Below are 18,606 nucleotides of genomic sequence, written 5' to 3' on the forward strand. Positions count from 1 at the left end.
AGAAATGAAATATTTGCTGCCATAAAAAAGTAGGATATTGAATATCCTTGAGATTGATCTTATAATTAAAATTAGTTTTTTAAAAAAGACATTTTTCCTATTTGTTACTCAAAAGAGTTCATGTCATGAGAGTGTGCTTATCTAGGAGACAGTTTATTCTGCATCCTATATCCTTCTCATCCTAAAGATAAGTCTTGGGACTTAGGGAATATACTCTGAAAAAAACTTTGGACAAAGTTTCTAAGAGAATGTCAGAAATAAGAAACATCAGCAATTGCAATTTCTAGGAACATAAACAACATCTCTTTTCAAAGAGTTTGTGTCACTCAGGTAGCAGAAGCCTTCCAAGAAATGATTAACACTTACAGGGTGACTGCAGGGAGAAAGGCTATAATCATGCTGTCTTAGCCCCTGTCAACATTAGTTACTGTCTCAGCTACTGGAACAACAGAAATGACAGATACAGAACAGAAATAAAAATGAAACAGAATGAAATTATTGTCTGTTTTTTTTTCTTTGCCCTAATAACTAGATCTCTCAAGAGTATTCAACTGTATATGGGCATGCCTTGGAGTTATTGCAGGTTCGGTTCCAGATCACCACAATAAAGCGAGCATCACAATAAAGTGAGTCACATGAAGTTTTGGGTTTCCCACTGCATACAAAAGTTATGTTTACACTATACTCAGTCTATTAAATGTGCAATATCATTATGTCTAAAAACACAATGTACATGCCTAATTAAAAAATACTTTATTGCTAAAAAATGCTGACCATCATCTGAGCCTTCAGTGAGTCGTAAGCTTTTTGCTGGTGGAGCGTCTTGCCTAGATGTTCATGGCTGCTGACTGATCAGGGTAGTGGTTGCTGAAGGTCGGGGTGACCGCGTCAATTTCTTAAAATAAGACAACAATGAAGTTTGCCGCATCGATTGACTCTTGCTTTCACAAACGATTTCTTTGTAGCATGCAGTGCTGTTTGATACCATTTTACCCAAAGTAGAACTTGTTTCAAAATTAGAGTCAATCTTCTCAAATCCTGCCTCAAATCACTGTTTTATCAACTAAGTTTATGTAATAGTCCAAATCCGTTGTCATTTCAACAATCTTCACAGCATCTTCACCAGGAGTAGATTCCATGTCAAGAAACCGCTTTCTGTGGTTATCCATAAGAAGCAACTCCTTGGGGTCGGTCCCGTGACCGAGTGGTTAAGTTCACGCGCTCCGCTACTGTGGCCCAAGGTTTCCCCGGTTTGGATCCTGGGCGCCGACATGGCACCATTCATCAGGCCACGTTGAGATGGAGTCCCATGTACTACAACCAGAAGGACCCACAACTAAAACATACAACTATATACTGGGGGGATTTGGGAAGAAAAAGCAGAAGGAAAAAAAAAAAAGAGTGGCAACAGTTGTTAGCTCAGGTGCCAATCTTGAGAAAGAAAAAAAAAAAAGAAGCAACTCCTCATCCGTTAAAAGTTTTATCATGAAATTGCAGCAATTCAGTCACATCTTCAGGATCCACATCATATCCTAGGTCTCTTACTGTTTCTACCACATTGGCAGTTACCTCCTCCACTGAAGTCTTGAGCTCCTCAAAGTTATTAATGAGAGTTGGAATCAGCTTCTCCCAAACTCTTGTTAATGTTTATATTTTGATCTCTTTCCATGAATCATGAATGTTCTTAATGGCATCTAGAATGGTGAATCCTTTCCAGAAGGTTTTCAATTTACTTTGCCCAGATTTATCAGAGGAATCATCATCCATGGCAGCAATAGCCTTATAAAATGTATTTCTTAAATAATAAGACTTGAAAATCAAAATTACTCCTTGATCCATGGGCTTCAGAATGGATGCTGTCTTAGCAGGCATGAAAATAGCGTTAATCTCATCAGAGCTCTTGTGTGACCAGATACATTGTCAGTGAGGTGTAATATTTTGAAAGGAATCTTTTTTCTGAGCAGTAGGTCCCAAGAGTGGACTTAAAATATTCAGTAAACCATGTTGTAAACAGATGTCCTGTCTTCTAGGCTTTGTTGTTCCATTTATAGAGCACAGGCAGAGTAGATTTAGTCTAGTTCTTAAGGGTCCTAGGATTTTCAGAATGGCAAATGAGCATTGGCTTCAACTTAGAGTCAACAGCTGCATTAGGCCCTAACAAGACAGTCAGCTTATCCTCTGAAGTTTTGAAGCCAGGCAATGACTTCTCCTCTCTAGCTATGAAAGTCCTAGATGGCATCTTCTTCCAATACAAGGCTGTTTCACCTACATTGAAAATCTGTTGTTTAGTGTAACTACGTTCATTAATGATCTTAGCCAGATCTTCTGGATAACTTGCTGCAGCTTCTACATCAGCACTTGCTGCTTCACCTTGCACTTTCATGTCTTGGAGACGGCTTCTTTCCTTAAACCTCATGAACAAAACTCTGCTAGCTTCCACCTTCTTCTGCAGCTTCCTCACCCAACTCAGCCTCCATAGAACTGAAGAGAGTTAGGGCCTTGCTCTGGATTAGGCTTTGGCTTCAGGAAATTTTGTGGCTAGTCTGATCTTCTATCCAGGCCGCTAAACTTTCTCCATATCAGCAATAAGTCTGTTTAACTTCCTTAGCATTCATATGTTCACTGGAGTAGCACTTTTAATTTCCTTCAAGAACTTTTCTTTTGCATTCACAACTTGGCTAATTGTTTGGCACAAGAGGTCTAGCTTTTGGCTTATCTTGGCATCTGACAGTTCTTCCCCACTTAGCTTAATCATTTCTAGCTTTTAATTTAAAGTGAGAAACATGTCACTCTTCCTTTCACTTGAACACTTAGGGGCCATTGTAGGATTGTTAACTGACCTAATTTCAGTATTGTCATGTCTCAGGGAATAGAGGCCCAAGGAAAGGGAGAGAGACAGGGGAACAGCCAGTTGGTGGAACTGTCAGAAAACATAAAATATTTATGGATTGTTTGCTGTCTTATATGGATGTGGTTCTTGGCACCCCAAAACAATTACAATATTAACATCAAACATCACTGATCACAGATCACAATAATAAATATAATAATCATGAAGAAGTTTGAAACATTGTAAGAACTACCAAAATGTGACAGAGAGACTTGAAGTGAGCAAATACTGTTGGGAAAATGGCACAAATAGACCTGCTTGATACAGGCTTGCCACAAACTTTCACTTTGTAAAAAGCGCAGTACATGTGAAGTGCGATAAAACAAAGCACAATAAAATGAGGTATGCCTGCATTGCTAAGCAGAGAATGCTTTCTTCAGTAAATTTATAGGTAGGACCACCACACCAGTTAATGCGGTATTTAAAATTAGAAAAACCCAGACAATTATTATATTTTTATCAATACAAGTCAGGTTTAAAATGTATGTACTTGTATTTAATTGTGACCTCACTCTAAGATAAAATAGAAAAATTGAACCTAACTCTAAGTTTGATAGAATAAGTTAAACCTATGAATGGATTTGTTAAGCTAAATATTAGAAGATTACTAAAACAGAAAAGTGAAATGTATTTTCAAAAACACTAGTTTTTTCTATCTTTTTTGATGTTTGAAAAGATCTCTTTTCTTGATCTATTGATAGTAATGGGTTCTATAATATTCCTACAGAAAGTGACTTGTAAATAGTATACTAGTATTTTTCAAACTTCTACAAACACTTAAGCCCATAGCATGCCATGTTTAAAAACATGGTTTTCTGATAAGAATAAAACCACATACTGTGGTCCATTCTGAAGATTTGTAAGGTACATGAGTAGTTAAAGGCTTTAAGATGTAATACAGTAATTAAGCTTATCAGACTTCGCTTAAACCATAGTTTCAAAAAGGTGCTTGACCACAGCTTAATTCCTCTGGTTATTCAAGAGAAGACACACTCTTCAAACACACTTTGTGAAAGCAATGGCGTTGTACTAAGTTGTAGGCTCACAATACCTAGATTTACAAGAATCTCTCTAAACTTTATCAATTAACTTAAGGATAGGTTGTTTCTTTTTCATTAAAGAAGACATACTCTCAAATATTTCAGATTGTAATTTCTAGCCTCTTTCCAATCTATCAACTTTCCTGGTTATATCTGATCTCTCTATTTTTGCAATTGCTCTCTACTATCATTTGCTTCATCCAAAGTCAGAAAAAACACAACTATGTCAAGGAAATGTTCCTTTGTGAAATTATTACTTCTATGGCCATTCCTTTATATTGCACTATCTCAGTGCTTTTTGACTTTATATGTTGAACAATGTTTTACATCTCTTCTTATATTTCATGGTATTTTAAGTCTTTCACAGAATCTTTAAACCTTCATAAATAAACTTTCTACTTCCTAAATAGCATTCTTTTGAACTCCATGGTTTTACCCTGTTACATATTTCTGCAGTGCCTTGTACAGTGCATTGCAAAATGTAAAAGTGAAATTCGTTATGTTGGTTTGCTGACCTATTTGAAAAACATACATACATATCAAATGCATTTATATCAATTCCATCACTATGACTGCCCAAGGGGAACAAAATAGGAGTGAGGAATGGATATAATAGGAAGCACACACACAGACACCAACACAAGAAAGGGTCTGGCACAAAGAGTACAACTGAAGATTAGAATGAACTCAATTGGCTACACGTGAATGTTTCAGATGAGGAGCCCTTAGCTTCTGCGAGGATTTAAGAAGAAATCTGCTCCAAAAGGCATCCTTTGATTTCCAGGACTCCAGCTTAACTGGACAGGTTCAAATCAAATTGAGAATTAATATTGGTCACACATTTGTACATGTAAGTTAATTAAAAAGATAAAACTGGGGGTGCAAAAGTCCCAAATGGATAGGCTATTAGAAAAATTGGTTCACTTTCTCAACACTGATCAGACAACAGAAGAGTTTTTAGAATTTCTGAGACTTCTATAACATTATGCCATATCCACAGAATATTTTTTCAGAATAAATAGTATTTCCTTTTTCCAAGAAAAATATCTTCCTTTTAAATCTTTAAAGATAAGCCAGATTGCATCTGTAAACTTTCCTAAAGATAATAGGAGACAACATAGCTCCTCAATTACACTTTCAGTTTCAAAGTTCTATAGTTATCTTAGTGATAGATTATATAAACAACTGATTGATCGCTAAAATAGGCAACTGAAAGTATAAGCATTCAGAAATTCAGGTCAATAAAAAATGGAATTCAGAAACAACTTAATGTTCTAGTAAAATCATGACTAAAATATAGGAAACAGTGGATAATGCAAAGAGTATATGTTAGTGGTAAATTCATGATACTGACCGTGGACACTATGACATAGCAAACACAGAATCCTGACAACTAGCAACATAGTGAGAAAGCTTTGGGCCCATAGACGTACTTTTATGTAACGAACATAACAGAGTCATGAAACACAAGATTGACGGGAATGGAAAATGAGTATTATGTACTACTGAGGGATGGGTTATATCATCACCCATGAAAGAAATATTTCAGTGTTTGAGACAAAGTCGGCAAATGTCTTAAGGGAGAATAAAACCATAACCTTTAAAATAATGTTCTCTTCATTTGCATTTCTACAGGAGAGAAACCTTTTTTCCAAGCTTTACTGAAATATAATTGACATAACATTTGTTATAGTGTAAGTTTAAAGTGTACAATGTAATGTTTTGATACATGCAAATATTGCAAAATGATTACCACAATAAAGTTAGTTAAGACATCCATCACCTCACATAGTTACAATCTTTTATATTAGTGATGAGAATTTTAAAAATAGACCCTCTTTACAACTTCAAATATACAATACAGCATTGTTAACTATAGCCAGGCAGAAATTATCCACGTTTGGACAGGGATGGGAAATGGAGAGTTGGAATCATAACTGGGCATATTTTTTCAAATGTCAAAACAAATCCTTTAAATTGTATTAGAGATATCTAATTACTGGACCAGCTATAGTAGCTATAGTTGCCATACATAAGAATAGATTGAGTGGGGAAGAGAAAAGCAGGTATATAAAAAATAAGCTGAAGTGGATAAAGGGTTGTTACAAGGAGTTATAGGATCATTTTCCACATCAGGACGCAATAGAAAATACTACCACATCCAGGATAATGATTTACCTGACTAACTTTTCAAAAGCATTATCCACTAGGCTCATTGAGAACTTCTTTGCTGTATTCTGAGGCACATACTTTTGTACCATATCCTCATAATAACCCTAAATGTTAGGTAGAGAATTTGCATATCAGAAAACTAAAATTTATAAAAATTAAATAATTTGCCTAAGGTCACAAGGTCTTAATTAGAAAAAATAGATCAAGAATTTCGACATAGGACTCTCTGATCAGAGTTATGGCCTTCAGCACAAACTGAACTCATCAAGGCTTAGCCCATTTTTTCAACGTTCCTTAAGCACTCAACTGTCCTACGTCACTGCTACTCAAAGTAGCCACTCCACAGTGAGAGGAAGTGCTTGTAGTGGAATATAAATCAATGCACTTCTTCCTTCTTCAGGAAACTCACACACACACACACACACCCCTCTACCTACATATCCATAATATGTTTATGTAAGTATATACATATATGCAGATATATATACATTTAGTTAATTGCCCTAGGATAAATATCTATATATATAATAAATATGTGTATATAATAAAATATCTATATCTATGTATATTATAATATATATAATATATATAACATATAGATATATATGTAGATATATGTATAAGTATATATTCAATTGAATTTAAACAGTGTACTTAACAGTATAGATTAGGTGTTAGCAAACTATGGCCTGCTGGTTGGTTGCCTGTTTCTGTAAATAAATTTTTATTGAAATATTGCCACACCTACTCATTTACATAATCTTTATGTCTACTTTAGCACTATAAGGCACTGTAGCTGTGAGAGAGACAATATGGCCCAAGAAGCTTCAAATATTTACTATCTGGCCCTTCAAGAAATGCACTGGAGGAGCAAAGAGCCTCAGCATCATTTTGTTCTTCAGGCATACACTGGGGTGGGGGTGGGGGGTGAAGATTTCTCCAGTGGTGTAAGCACCCAGATCTTACCCTCTGAACCCCGAGTTCTCCTAGTTGCCCAGGAGGGAACTGGACTATTACCATTTTATAGGCCCTAAATCCCTGCTGTATGCATTCTCTCGGGGCAGCATAAAGACTCTCCTACTAACATTTTATTTGGAACCCAGAAAAAAGAGACTGAGAAGGGGCCTGACTGAAAGGAATCCCATTCTTCCTTCTTCAAAACTTCTGAGGTTGCTTTGAGGACACAAACACAGGCAGAGGATCATTTCATTCTTTTCTAATGTTTTTTTATCCTAGGGGAACTAACCAATTTCATTTCACATTTTAAAAAACTATAAATAAGAATGAAGCTTGTGCAAATAACTCTGACAATTCCAGTTCAATTAATAACTAGAAAAAAAACAGTTAACTGTTTCTCCAGAATAAACTTTACGAGTTGCGTTGTCTCTACTGTAGCAAAAGCACTTGAAGAAAGTTTTCAAAATATTATCCACAGTTTTCTTTTTCACTGAATAGATTACTCATTGGACTAGTTCAAACAATTAGCTATTTTGAAATCCCTTGATATGCATATTTTAGGCAAGTATAAAGCACAGATTTTTCAAATGTATCAATGTTTAGATCTACAATCAAGAAATTTTGTTAACTTACATGTCTCTGGGATCCATCATATTCACACCTCTCAATTTTTCCTAGGCTGCCGTCTGAGAAATACAACTTCTCTGCACGATGGTCAATGGTGAGTCCATTTGGAGTGAGTATGTCTGTACTGACCACCATTTGAGCATTTTTTCCAGTCAGAGTAGCTCTCATGATACTTGGATGCTGTTCATTCCAGTTGGTCCAAAACATTAAACTAATTGAAGTGAAAATTGCGATAATAAATTAAAATTTCCATTAACAGTAAAAACATTAGTAAAAATAGGACAATGTCAACCTATTTAAAAAGAAGCAAAATTGTTTATCTAGTAGTCTATGACCCTTAAGAAAGTCCAGGAAATAAGAGGAGACATGCATATTGTATTTGCACGTATATTTTTCCCAGTTTCGTAAATGAAACCTGGAAACTATTTTTGAAAAACAATTATCCTTTGCATTTTCTCACATAATTTAACTAAATTGAGTCAGTTTGATGCAAAATGAGGATTTATTTTAATCAGAGACAAAATAGTTATCTTAAATTTTCTATGAACTACAAATATACATTAACTTATTAATATCACGTGTGAGCAGATCGAATATGACCATTTTGGACATCATTCCTAACCTAACTATATTTCTCTTCTTCGGTTGGTGAAAATCAAAAGCTCCCTCTCTTTCTAGGTTTGCTTTTTAAATTCTACATGTCTGCTTTGTATATATTTTAGAGAAATGCAATTACCAAACTTCTATAGTTCTTTAATGTCTTTTTTTCTCTCCTCTCTTTGTCAGTGTGATTTTTCTGTAAATTACAACGTTGTTTCTGGAATTTCAGGGGTTGCTCTCAATTCCTTGAACATAATATCTGTTACTTAAAGATTTTATAGAATGCTTTAAATCAGCATTTGTGAAACTATTCTTTAAGGAAGCCCTAGGATTGTACAGAAGCCCTTACAGGTCGCTGGAGGAGTGGAGAGGCTGTAGGATTTCAGTCTCCAAGCTCTACTTTTACTGAAACAGCTCTTCTTTCTCTTCTGTTGTCTACAGGACTGTCCCTAAGAGTTTATTTGAAGATGGCTTGTTCCTGCTTAGGATGAAAGGGAGGGAGGGAGAAAGGGAGGAAGAAAGGAAGGGAGGAAGAAAGGAAGGAAGGAAGGAGGGAAGGAAAGGAGGAAGGAAGAAAGGAAGGAACAAAGAAGGGAAGAAAGGAAAAATGAAGGGAGCAAAAAAGGGAGTGAGGGAAAAGGAAGGAGGAAAAGAAGGGAAGGAGGGGGACAGAGCAGGAGGCTGAGAAGGAGACTGTTTTAAATATTGGAAAAAATATGCTTAAGAAATACTGACAATGAAACACTATTGGAAATAATATTTCACCTTTACAGTAAGATTGCATATATCATTCCTATGTATAATCATTTAAAGGCAATGTAGGATTATAACCAACAAAATTATTCAATACGTGTTTTTTGAGTATTATGCAAAAACTTATTACGAGAAATATTCAAGCTCACAAAAAAAATCTTTCTATTTGCTAATTTAAAAAATAACCCCCACCAACTGAGGCAAACTGGGCCATCTATGCTCTTTGTTAAAACATTTCACAGCAATTTTACCTATTCTATGGAACAAGTGTCAAAGTGAACAAGTGTCAAAAATATGTTGCCCTATGAATGAGTAAATTTGCAAAAAAAAAAAAATGGCATACTTAAATTATGCAATAGTTTTAGCCACACACTGTGACTTAATTTGGTTAAAACATTTAAAAGTTATGCATATAGTATAATGTACACAATACACAAACTATTTATCTGCAATATTTTCCTAGATTGCTGGCTTTAGAATTATAGAATTTCTGAGGTATTAGTGTTCTTTTAATTTCACCTTTCATTTCACAGATGGGAAAACAGAGGCCAGAGAGCTCGAGCAATTAAAGTTATGGTAACCAAGCTGTGTTTTGAATTCAAGTAGTCTAATTTTCATCTAGAGTTAAAGATTTTATTTTAAAATTTCTGTTAATCAACTAATATACTAAAGTGATTTGAAGATGTCATTGATATGTATAATGATAAAAATATTTTTTATACTTTAAACTTTACATATAATTTTCAATTAAAACATTTTGGTGTGTAATTCTAATTTACAGTTCACCATATGCAGCATGAAAGTATACTTTTGGCTTATGGAATAAATAATTATAGGATAAAGCACTTATGAATTAAAATGAATTAGATATAATATCATCAGTTATCTCCCTGATGTTTATTTGAAAATTGACATATAAATTTCTTTGATCAACTATAGGACATTTATTATTATCCTAAGATTCTTCTGGTGAACGGTCAAGATCAGTATAGCTGATTCAACAACAAACTAAATAGTGAGGAGCAGTGGTGTGAGGAAAACTAACTCTGCTCAGGCATCCAAAGGCCTGTGTCCATCTGAGCTGTCATCAGAGCTGTGTGAGGAGTCAACCTGCTCTCATCCTGCATCTCTCAACCTTCACAGTCTTCAGGAAAATGTTCAGTTAAGTGAATTAAGTCTAATCTTATTCCTAGCTCTATAAAAGTGTCCAGATTTAGTTATTCTCACACTAAGTAATTTATGCACTCCCTTCTCTCAAGTGGTCAGAATCAGTGTTTATCAATAATTGTTTTTCATTCTTTAATTTTTCTTCATCACACCTAAAAAGAGCTCTTCTATTTCTGCTCAGTGAAAGCCACATTGGTCTCGCTTTTGTTTACTTGTTTTATTTAAGAATAAAAGGACTTTCTAGTAGTTAAAAAATATTCTTACCATATTGTTTGAGAGTGGAACTCCAAAGACATATTTTTTCTACTTAACTTGAACTTTGTTCTTTAGTTTTCATATAATTGCCTTCTCTATGGCATCCCCGAGACATGACTTTTTTCTAATTTGTTTTGTTTCTTTCCCTCTATAGCCTGAGCATTTCCTCTTGTCATGAGCTCTTCATAAATATTATTATGAATGCCTGCACAATATATTATCCAACAGATTCAGGCTACTTAGATTGTTGTCAAGTATCTAATGTCGAAAATATAGCTTCACATATAGATTTGTTGTTGCTTGTTTTCTGTGTATTTCAATTGGAGAGACCCTTGGTTGTAAAATTACTTAAATTACAGAAGCACCTTTTAGGTTTCAATACATGCAAATAGTTTTTTTTCTTTTTTTTCGAATGTATTATTTCACTCAGCTATGCATTAGGGTCTTCTTCCTGTACCTTTTACAGCACAGTGTTGTCTCTATTTTCTCTTTCATTATTTAAATTTGCTTTTACTCTCGTGGAACTCTCGTGGAGGTGATACCTGGCATTTAAAGAGTCTAGATTTTAATTATTCATGTTTACAATGCTCTTATAAAAAATAGCTTTATGAATTGTGAACAGAGAACTTCAAAGGAAATCTTTTTTTAAAAGTTAATTCTTTTTAAAATTAGCATAACTTTGACAGTGTTTGACTTATAATTATAATGAAGAAATAAAGATGCAATGTTTCTTACTTTTGGCATTCATCCAGGGCTAGCACATGTGGATGGTCATCCTCTGACATGGCAATGACCGCTTCCCTGTCAAACGCTCCAGGCCGAGTCTGGTCCACTGTGTGTCTGGTGATGGATGAGGTAGTGGAGCTGGTCCAGTACAGTGTATCCCAGGCTCTGTGATAGGCAAGACCTTCAACAGAACCCACATCTGATGGGGGAAAGAAAAGAATAAATTTACACTTTCTTCTACAACAGATTTGGCTTCTGGACACAAAAAGCATTTAACATATATACATATATCTAAATTTTATTTTATCAATCATTTCTTAACAAACTCTCTAAAATAAAAATATAATAATTGTGATGCCTACAATTGATAGCTGATTACACTCAGCAAAACTGACCTGTGAACTGCTCACGGGAATATTTTTTACAAAAACACGTCATTAAAGACTGAATCTTCTCATCCAAAAAAAAACCTCAATTAAGTAATTGCCATTTATTTAGGAAAATGGTGGCTCTCTTTTACTTTCATATCTTAATAAGTAATTTTCAAAAAGTATCCAGTGTGCAACAATTTAAAGATGTCAGAGATACAATTTAGGTACAATCATAATGACTTCTCTTGATACTATATTTGGAAACTTCAAGAAAAAGCAAACACATCAAAAACTACAACAAGAATATCAAAAAGCCAAAATCCAACTCCACAATTGCAACTATCAAACAATGGAAGAGAATGTTTTAATAAGTTAATGCAGTGAGTTCTTTGATTCTATTCAACTAATGTGATATAAAAACAAAAGAAAATACAATTAATTACCAGTTAAGTCATGCTTTAAATATTGTCAGAAAAAGATAAATGGCAGTACATAGATTCTAATACATAAAAGTGACAATGTGAAAAACAAGAGTAATTATTTCTTAAAATTGTGTTCCCAATCAGTAGGATAACATAGAGTAGCTGTTTTATTTTTCACAGAGCTGCTTTGAGTAAATCTTTAAACATAACCAAATTATATCATTTTTCCTTCATGTTATCTGTTTTCCTCAGAGTTACTCTTAGCGTGTTTAATTTAAGAAAGAATATATATAGCTTTGGCAGTCATAGTAAGAAATTAACATTATAACAGGCAGAGTCTTTCTACTGTTTTTCTCTCAGGGAAACTCTGAAAGGAAATCTTCAGCTCTTCAGAAAATAGGTAAATGGAAAGGATTATTTTCATGTTTAAGATGGGTACATATTTAGTTTGGTGGTCACCTGGTTTAGTGAGAATGCAAAACAATATTAACACATTTTGAACTAGATTTCTTTAAAGTGATTAAATTTCTGTCATTTGTTTCTTTTTCTACACGCAACAGAGAAAAATCCACTAGTAACAGAATTAATAGCTACCATTTATGGGGCGCTGTCTTTCGGCTAGGAATCATGCTAATTGCTTTGCATACAGCACTTTATTTTATGTGTAAATCTACTCTGGGAAGTTTGCTTTACTGTTCTTTTCCTAAGAAGGAAACTGAAACCCATGGTCACAGAACCAACAGTGTTAAAGCAAGATTTTGAACACAGGTTCACCTGCTTCCAAGAGTCTGTAATCCTTAGCACCACTAGTTATAGATGGGTTTATAGCCTCTATCACTTATTCTCAATCCACACCAAGCTGGGACCAAACAAATGATTCATTAGTTTCAACTTGTCTGACTCTGGGTGAATTGTATAACTAGTAATTTACCATGAGTAGCCTCCTCTCACACAATCAACAAAACAATTTACGAGAAGTTAATCTGGGTGATTAGTATGGAAACCCCAGCTAGAGTTTATGGAAGAAAAATTATAAAACATAATCATAATAAAATCTATTAAACTCTTTTTATATGAATCACAAGGTGTTTTCTATTTGAGGTAAGTAGGTGGAAAGTTGATTAAGGTGTTTCAGTTATTAATAAATCATCCATTCCACTTTTACACTTTGAAATCATTTTAGAAATGAAGTTAACTCTATTAGTAGTATAAGCAACATTACACTCCTTCATCATTCACAAATAGAATGAGAAATGGCATAGCTCTGAAAAGCTCCAAGCAAGTCAGAATCATTAATCCATCCTCATTCTGCACCTTCCCTTTCTACTGACATTGACAGATCTTCCTCATGGCCACCTTTTCCTGCCAAATAAAGAAGAAACCACTTGGTAACACCATCGAGATGAAACAGGTTCTTCTTTTCTATGTTGACACAGTTCCCTGGTTACTAGAGTACATAATATATCTCACTGTCCAGGTACAATCTCTTTTATTTTATTTTTGCAATAGATGATAACCTGACAGTACACTTAATCATAATCTGGTGCTACTTTTTAAAATACTTCAGTAACATTTCTTTCTCAAAAAAAGATATTCAATTCCCTATAAAAATTGTATTTGTCATTAACAAATAGCCAATTAAAGACATATATCAAATTTTAAGATCATGAAAAATATTTCAATTGAGATTCATGTCTATTCTATGATGACTTAATAGAATGTGGGATCATGTGGCATGTGTGTATGTCTGTGAACACTGAGGCTCCTAAACCAGTTGAACAGGTAGAATAAGAACTTGGAGTTCCTGGCCCTGGCAGATAATTATATAGTTTGAAAATCAAAGTAAAATGCCTATCTATCCAGTCAACCAGTTCTGAAATATTGAACAGAGTAAATCAACACAGAGTTAAACACCTTTGAAATTCAAGGGTGATAGAATAGGCATAATTAAGAAAATAACTCTAACAGTTCTATTTTAGCAGCCCCATTCCTTCAGCTCCAGCAAAAGAATTATACTGAAAGTTTGATGCATAGCCAATAAAAATACCATTTCCTCACCCTATGCACTTGGGAAAAAAAAAAGAGAGAGAGCGTCACCTTTACTCTCACTTCCCTTTGAGCAGGGAATTGGGTTTGGCTAAGCATGGATGAGATACAGATGTGTTTCTGTAGAAGTGAGGAGAGGAAATTGACTCATCAAAAAATAGAAGGCAGGCAAATAACTCAGAATCATGGCTATATCTAATTTCCTGAATTCTAGTTTCCACATCAACGAGTGGGGAAACTGATCCTACCAGCCTGGCACAGTGACACTGACCACTACTCTGACAGCTACCCAAAGAACTTCATAGACAACACACTTCATCTCACCGGTTGTCTTACTGAAGAAGCGACAACAGCTCAATCCTGTCTGCACAGTTTTCTAAAGGCAGGATAAGAGCTTACAAAATGGGAAAAACAGTGAAGGATGTTCTTGGAAGGGAGCCACATGTACAAAACATTGCCATTCATCTGGGTGGAATAATAGTCACAGATAAATCCTTTTTCAAAGTTAACAGGAAATAATATTTATCTCAAGGACACACTATAACTGTAAAGTGTCATAATGGCCTCCCTTGTTGAAAGTGTATTATTCTCTTACTGGCTTGTTTCTAAAGGCACAGAGTATCAGAAACTTTGCCATTTGAAACTATGTCAGTAGTATGAAGTATCTCAATCTTTCCTCGAGTATCTAAAGACACAGAGAAGCAGGCTCGATTTCCAACCCAGGAACCGAGCTTAAAATAAGAAGTTTCTGGATACAGCATTCCATGTCTGTCTTAACTTTGTAGTTTCCAGAGAAACAGAATCTTGAGTCCAATTCACAATCCAGACCTGATGTTGAACTCTACAGAGTACGCATAGGCTTTACCTTAAGCCTAACAAAACACTAATTTACTTAAATTTTGCCTAAACTCTACTCTTCGCTAAAAATCCCCTAATAACCTTTCTTTACTCCTTTCAGGAGGGAGGGAGGTAACCTGCGGCTCTCCTGGTGTGCCATCTCCCTCACTGCAACGAGCCACTAACTTGACGTGGTTGAGTTACAACTGTATTTGACAACATCCAATACGCTTTCAACATAAACATACTCAAAAGACTAGGAATAGAAGGGAATTTCCTCAAACTGATGAAAAGAATCTATAAAAACCCCAAGGCTTACTTTATACCTAGTGGTGAAAAAATGAAACCTTTCCCCCTATAACAAGAACAAGACAAGGATGTTCACTCTTGCCTTTTTATTTGGCATTGTATCAGAGGTTTAGTTAGGGTAACTGGGCTAAAAAAAAAAGGAAGAAAAGTCATCCAGATTGGAAAAGAAGAAGGAAAACTATCTCTTTTTGCAGACGAGATGTTTTTATATCTACAAAATCTTAAGTAATTCACTAGAAAACTACTAGAATTATAAAAGCATTCAGCCAGCTTGCAGGGTACAAGAGTGACATACAAAAATTACTTGTATGTCTATACAGTAGTAACGAACAATCAAAAAATGAAATTCAAAAGACAGTTCCATTTATAATAGCATTTAAAAGCATTAAAAATAAAAGGCATGCAAATAAAATTAGGAAAAATTTTAAGAAAAGAATTGTAATCTTAAAACTTGTTCACTGAAAATTATAAAACATTATTGAAATAAATTAAAGACAAAAAATGGAAAGGTAACCGTGTTTATGGATCGGAAGACTTAATGTCATTAAGATGGCAAGAGTTTCCAAATAGATCTACAGAGCCAATGTAATCCCCAATAAGATTCCAACTAGCTTTTTCCAAGAAATTGACAAACTGATCTTAAAATCCATATGAAAATGCAAGCGACCCAAAATAGCTAAAACAACCTTGTAAAAGAAGAACAAATTTAGAGCACTCATATTTCCTGATTTTAAACTACAAAGTTACAGTAATCAAGATAGTGTGGTACTGTCATAAGTATAGACATATAGATCAACGGAATGGAACTGATAGTCCAAAAATAAACCCCTGCATTTACGGTAAATTGATTTTTGAACAAGGTACCAGAAAAATTCACTGGGGAAAAAATAATCTTTTTAACAAATTGTTTGCAATGATTGTATATCCACATGCAAAAGAATAATGATGGATTCCTTCCTCATACCATACTCACACACGCACACAGGTATACTCAAAATGTATCTTAGAGCTAAACGTAGAAGGTAAACTATAAAAATCTTAGAAAAAAATAGACGAGTAAATCTTTATAAATCAGGTTAGGCAAAGCCTTTTTAGACATGACACCAAAAGCACAAATGGTAAAAGAAAAAATAGATAAATTGGACTTCATCGAAATTAAAAACTTTTGTGCTTCAAAAGACCCTATTCAAGAAAAAAAAAAGCCAACTTACGGAGATTTTGGGAGAAAATATTTGCAAATTATTTATGCAATAACGGACTTGTATCACAAATACATAAAGAACTCTCACAACTCAACAATAGAGTAATAAATAACCCAGTGGAAAAATGGGCAACAAATGTGAATAGATATTTCTCCAATGAAGGTATACAAATGGCTGATAACAACATGAAAAATGCTCAATATTATTAGCCATCAGAGAAATGCAAATACTTCGCATCCACTGTGATGACTGCAATGAAAAAAAGATAAGTTTTGTCAAAGATGCGGAGAAATTGTAACCCTCATACATTGCTGGTGGCACTGTAAAATGATGCAGCTGCTTTAGAAAAGAGACTGGCAGTTTGTCAAAATATTAAACGTATAGTTATCATATGATCTACCAATTCCACTGCTGGATCTATACTCAAGAGAAATGAAAACATATATCCACATATTCATAGCAGCTTTATTCATAATAGCCAAAAGCGGAAACAGCCCAAATGACAATCAACTGATGAATGGATGAATAAAAGGTGATACAGCTATTCAATGCAATATCATTCAGCAATAAAAAAGAATGAAGTATCGATATAAACTAAAACATGGATGAACTTTGAAAATATTATACAAAGTGAAAGAAGCCAGTCACGTAAGACCACTTACTCTATAAATCCCTTTACGTTAAATGTTTAGAACAGCCCATCCGAAAGACAGAATGTAAACTAGTGGTTGCTAATTGTTAAGGAGCATGGGGGAAATAAGAAGTGACTACTAATTGGTATGGGTTTATTTTGGGGGGAGGGTGATAAAAATATTCTCAAAATGATGGTGGTGATGGTTACATGACTATCTAAAAACTATTAAATTGTGCACTTTAAATGTGTGAATTGTATGGTATATGAACCATCAAAGTAGAACCGGAGCTACCTTGAAGGAAATGTATAAAATAATGGGACAAAAAAGCATCAATGAATTGGGTAAAGTTAAGTTCTAATTTAATAAATACTGATGTTTCTATTATGACTCTAGCTACAGGGTTGCTGCGAGATCCAAAAGAGACTTTGTCTCTCTCTGTCTCTCTCTCTCTCTATATATGTATAATGGGAAATATTATACAAAATTATTTTAAAGCATTTTAAGGTATTTGGATGTGGTTTAATTGCCAGCCAGTGGAGATATTGTAGGAAATTAAAATATCTGCTAATTTCTCTCGAATTTACCTTACTAAAATGATTACAAATGAATTTTTTTACAAATCATTTTATAAATGATTAACTAGATGGACGATTTTCCCTTTTCTAACTATTTAACTAGTAAATAGATTGCAATAGATTCTGTGGAATTGTAAAAAGATGGAGTTGAAACTGACTCAATACAAGGTTGACATAAGGGAAGCTGTATTGTAGAAAAGAGACCCCATTGTAACTTTGAATGACTTCTGACTAACGAATCCGGCTGGATTTGCACCCTTCAGGAGATCCACCTGTTCTGTAGATTCTATGACCCCTACTGGTGCATTTAACCTCCCAGCTGCAATAAGAAGATAACTTCGTTCTTTTGAGTTCCTTAGGAATGTGATGACCCCCCAAACAGAGAGTCTATGCTGATAGCCATCATCAATCACAACTGAAAGATCTGGTGTGGTGACTTCCAGTCTGTAACACCAGAGGATCAACATTCCTAACCCCCTCCCCTATGACCCACTGGCTTATATAACTGCTTCAAGATTCTGTGCCCCCCTTAAGATGGTTCTTTTGGACATTAGTTGGCCATCTTCCCTCTTGCTAGCAAGCTATAATAAAATGTCATTTCTCTGCCACCATCTTGCCTCTTGATGATTGGCTTTTGTCTTGTGGCAAGCAGATTGTGCCCTTTGTACGGTAACAGAATCTATTTTAAGACACTAAAATAGATCCCAGCAGACATGAAAAGGAGAGGAACAAATTCCTCCTTCAGCATGAACTCGTGAACCCATTAGATGCCTGAAATGCATTTTCAAGTCTTCTCAAGGAAGATAAGATTATCAGGACAGAGACCTCATGCCTGTCAAGGTCATCTCCTACATTCCTAAGTTTTAATAGCTTGTTTCAACAGACTCTTACCCCATGACTGCTTTGAGACTGGAATTTGTTAAAAGACATTTCTTTCCCTTTTTTTTCTTCATCTTTGTTAGCCATGACTGTACAATCTTCCCTCTGCCTTCAATGGCTGGAACACAGATTCAAGTAGCACT

General features: G+C 34.7%; 1 protein-coding gene across 1 annotated transcript in view; it reads right to left on the reverse strand.

Moving 5' to 3' along the window:
- Positions 1–18,606, reverse strand: part of LRP1B (LDL receptor related protein 1B) — a 1,825,183-nt gene that overhangs the window by 322,594 nt on the left and 1,483,983 nt on the right. Inside the window, exons 42-43 of the mRNA XM_046659286.1 lie at positions 11,197–11,386; positions 7,693–7,897 (exon numbers count right to left, since the gene is read on the reverse strand). Of these exons, the coding sequence (XP_046515242.1) occupies positions 7,693–7,897; positions 11,197–11,386 (395 nt within the window). The remainder of the gene's footprint in view (positions 1–7,692; positions 7,898–11,196; positions 11,387–18,606) is intronic.

This window comes from Equus quagga, chromosome 4 (genome assembly GCF_021613505.1).
Source record: "Equus quagga isolate Etosha38 chromosome 4, UCLA_HA_Equagga_1.0, whole genome shotgun sequence".
NCBI classification, from domain to species: Eukaryota; Metazoa; Chordata; class Mammalia; order Perissodactyla; family Equidae; genus Equus; species Equus quagga.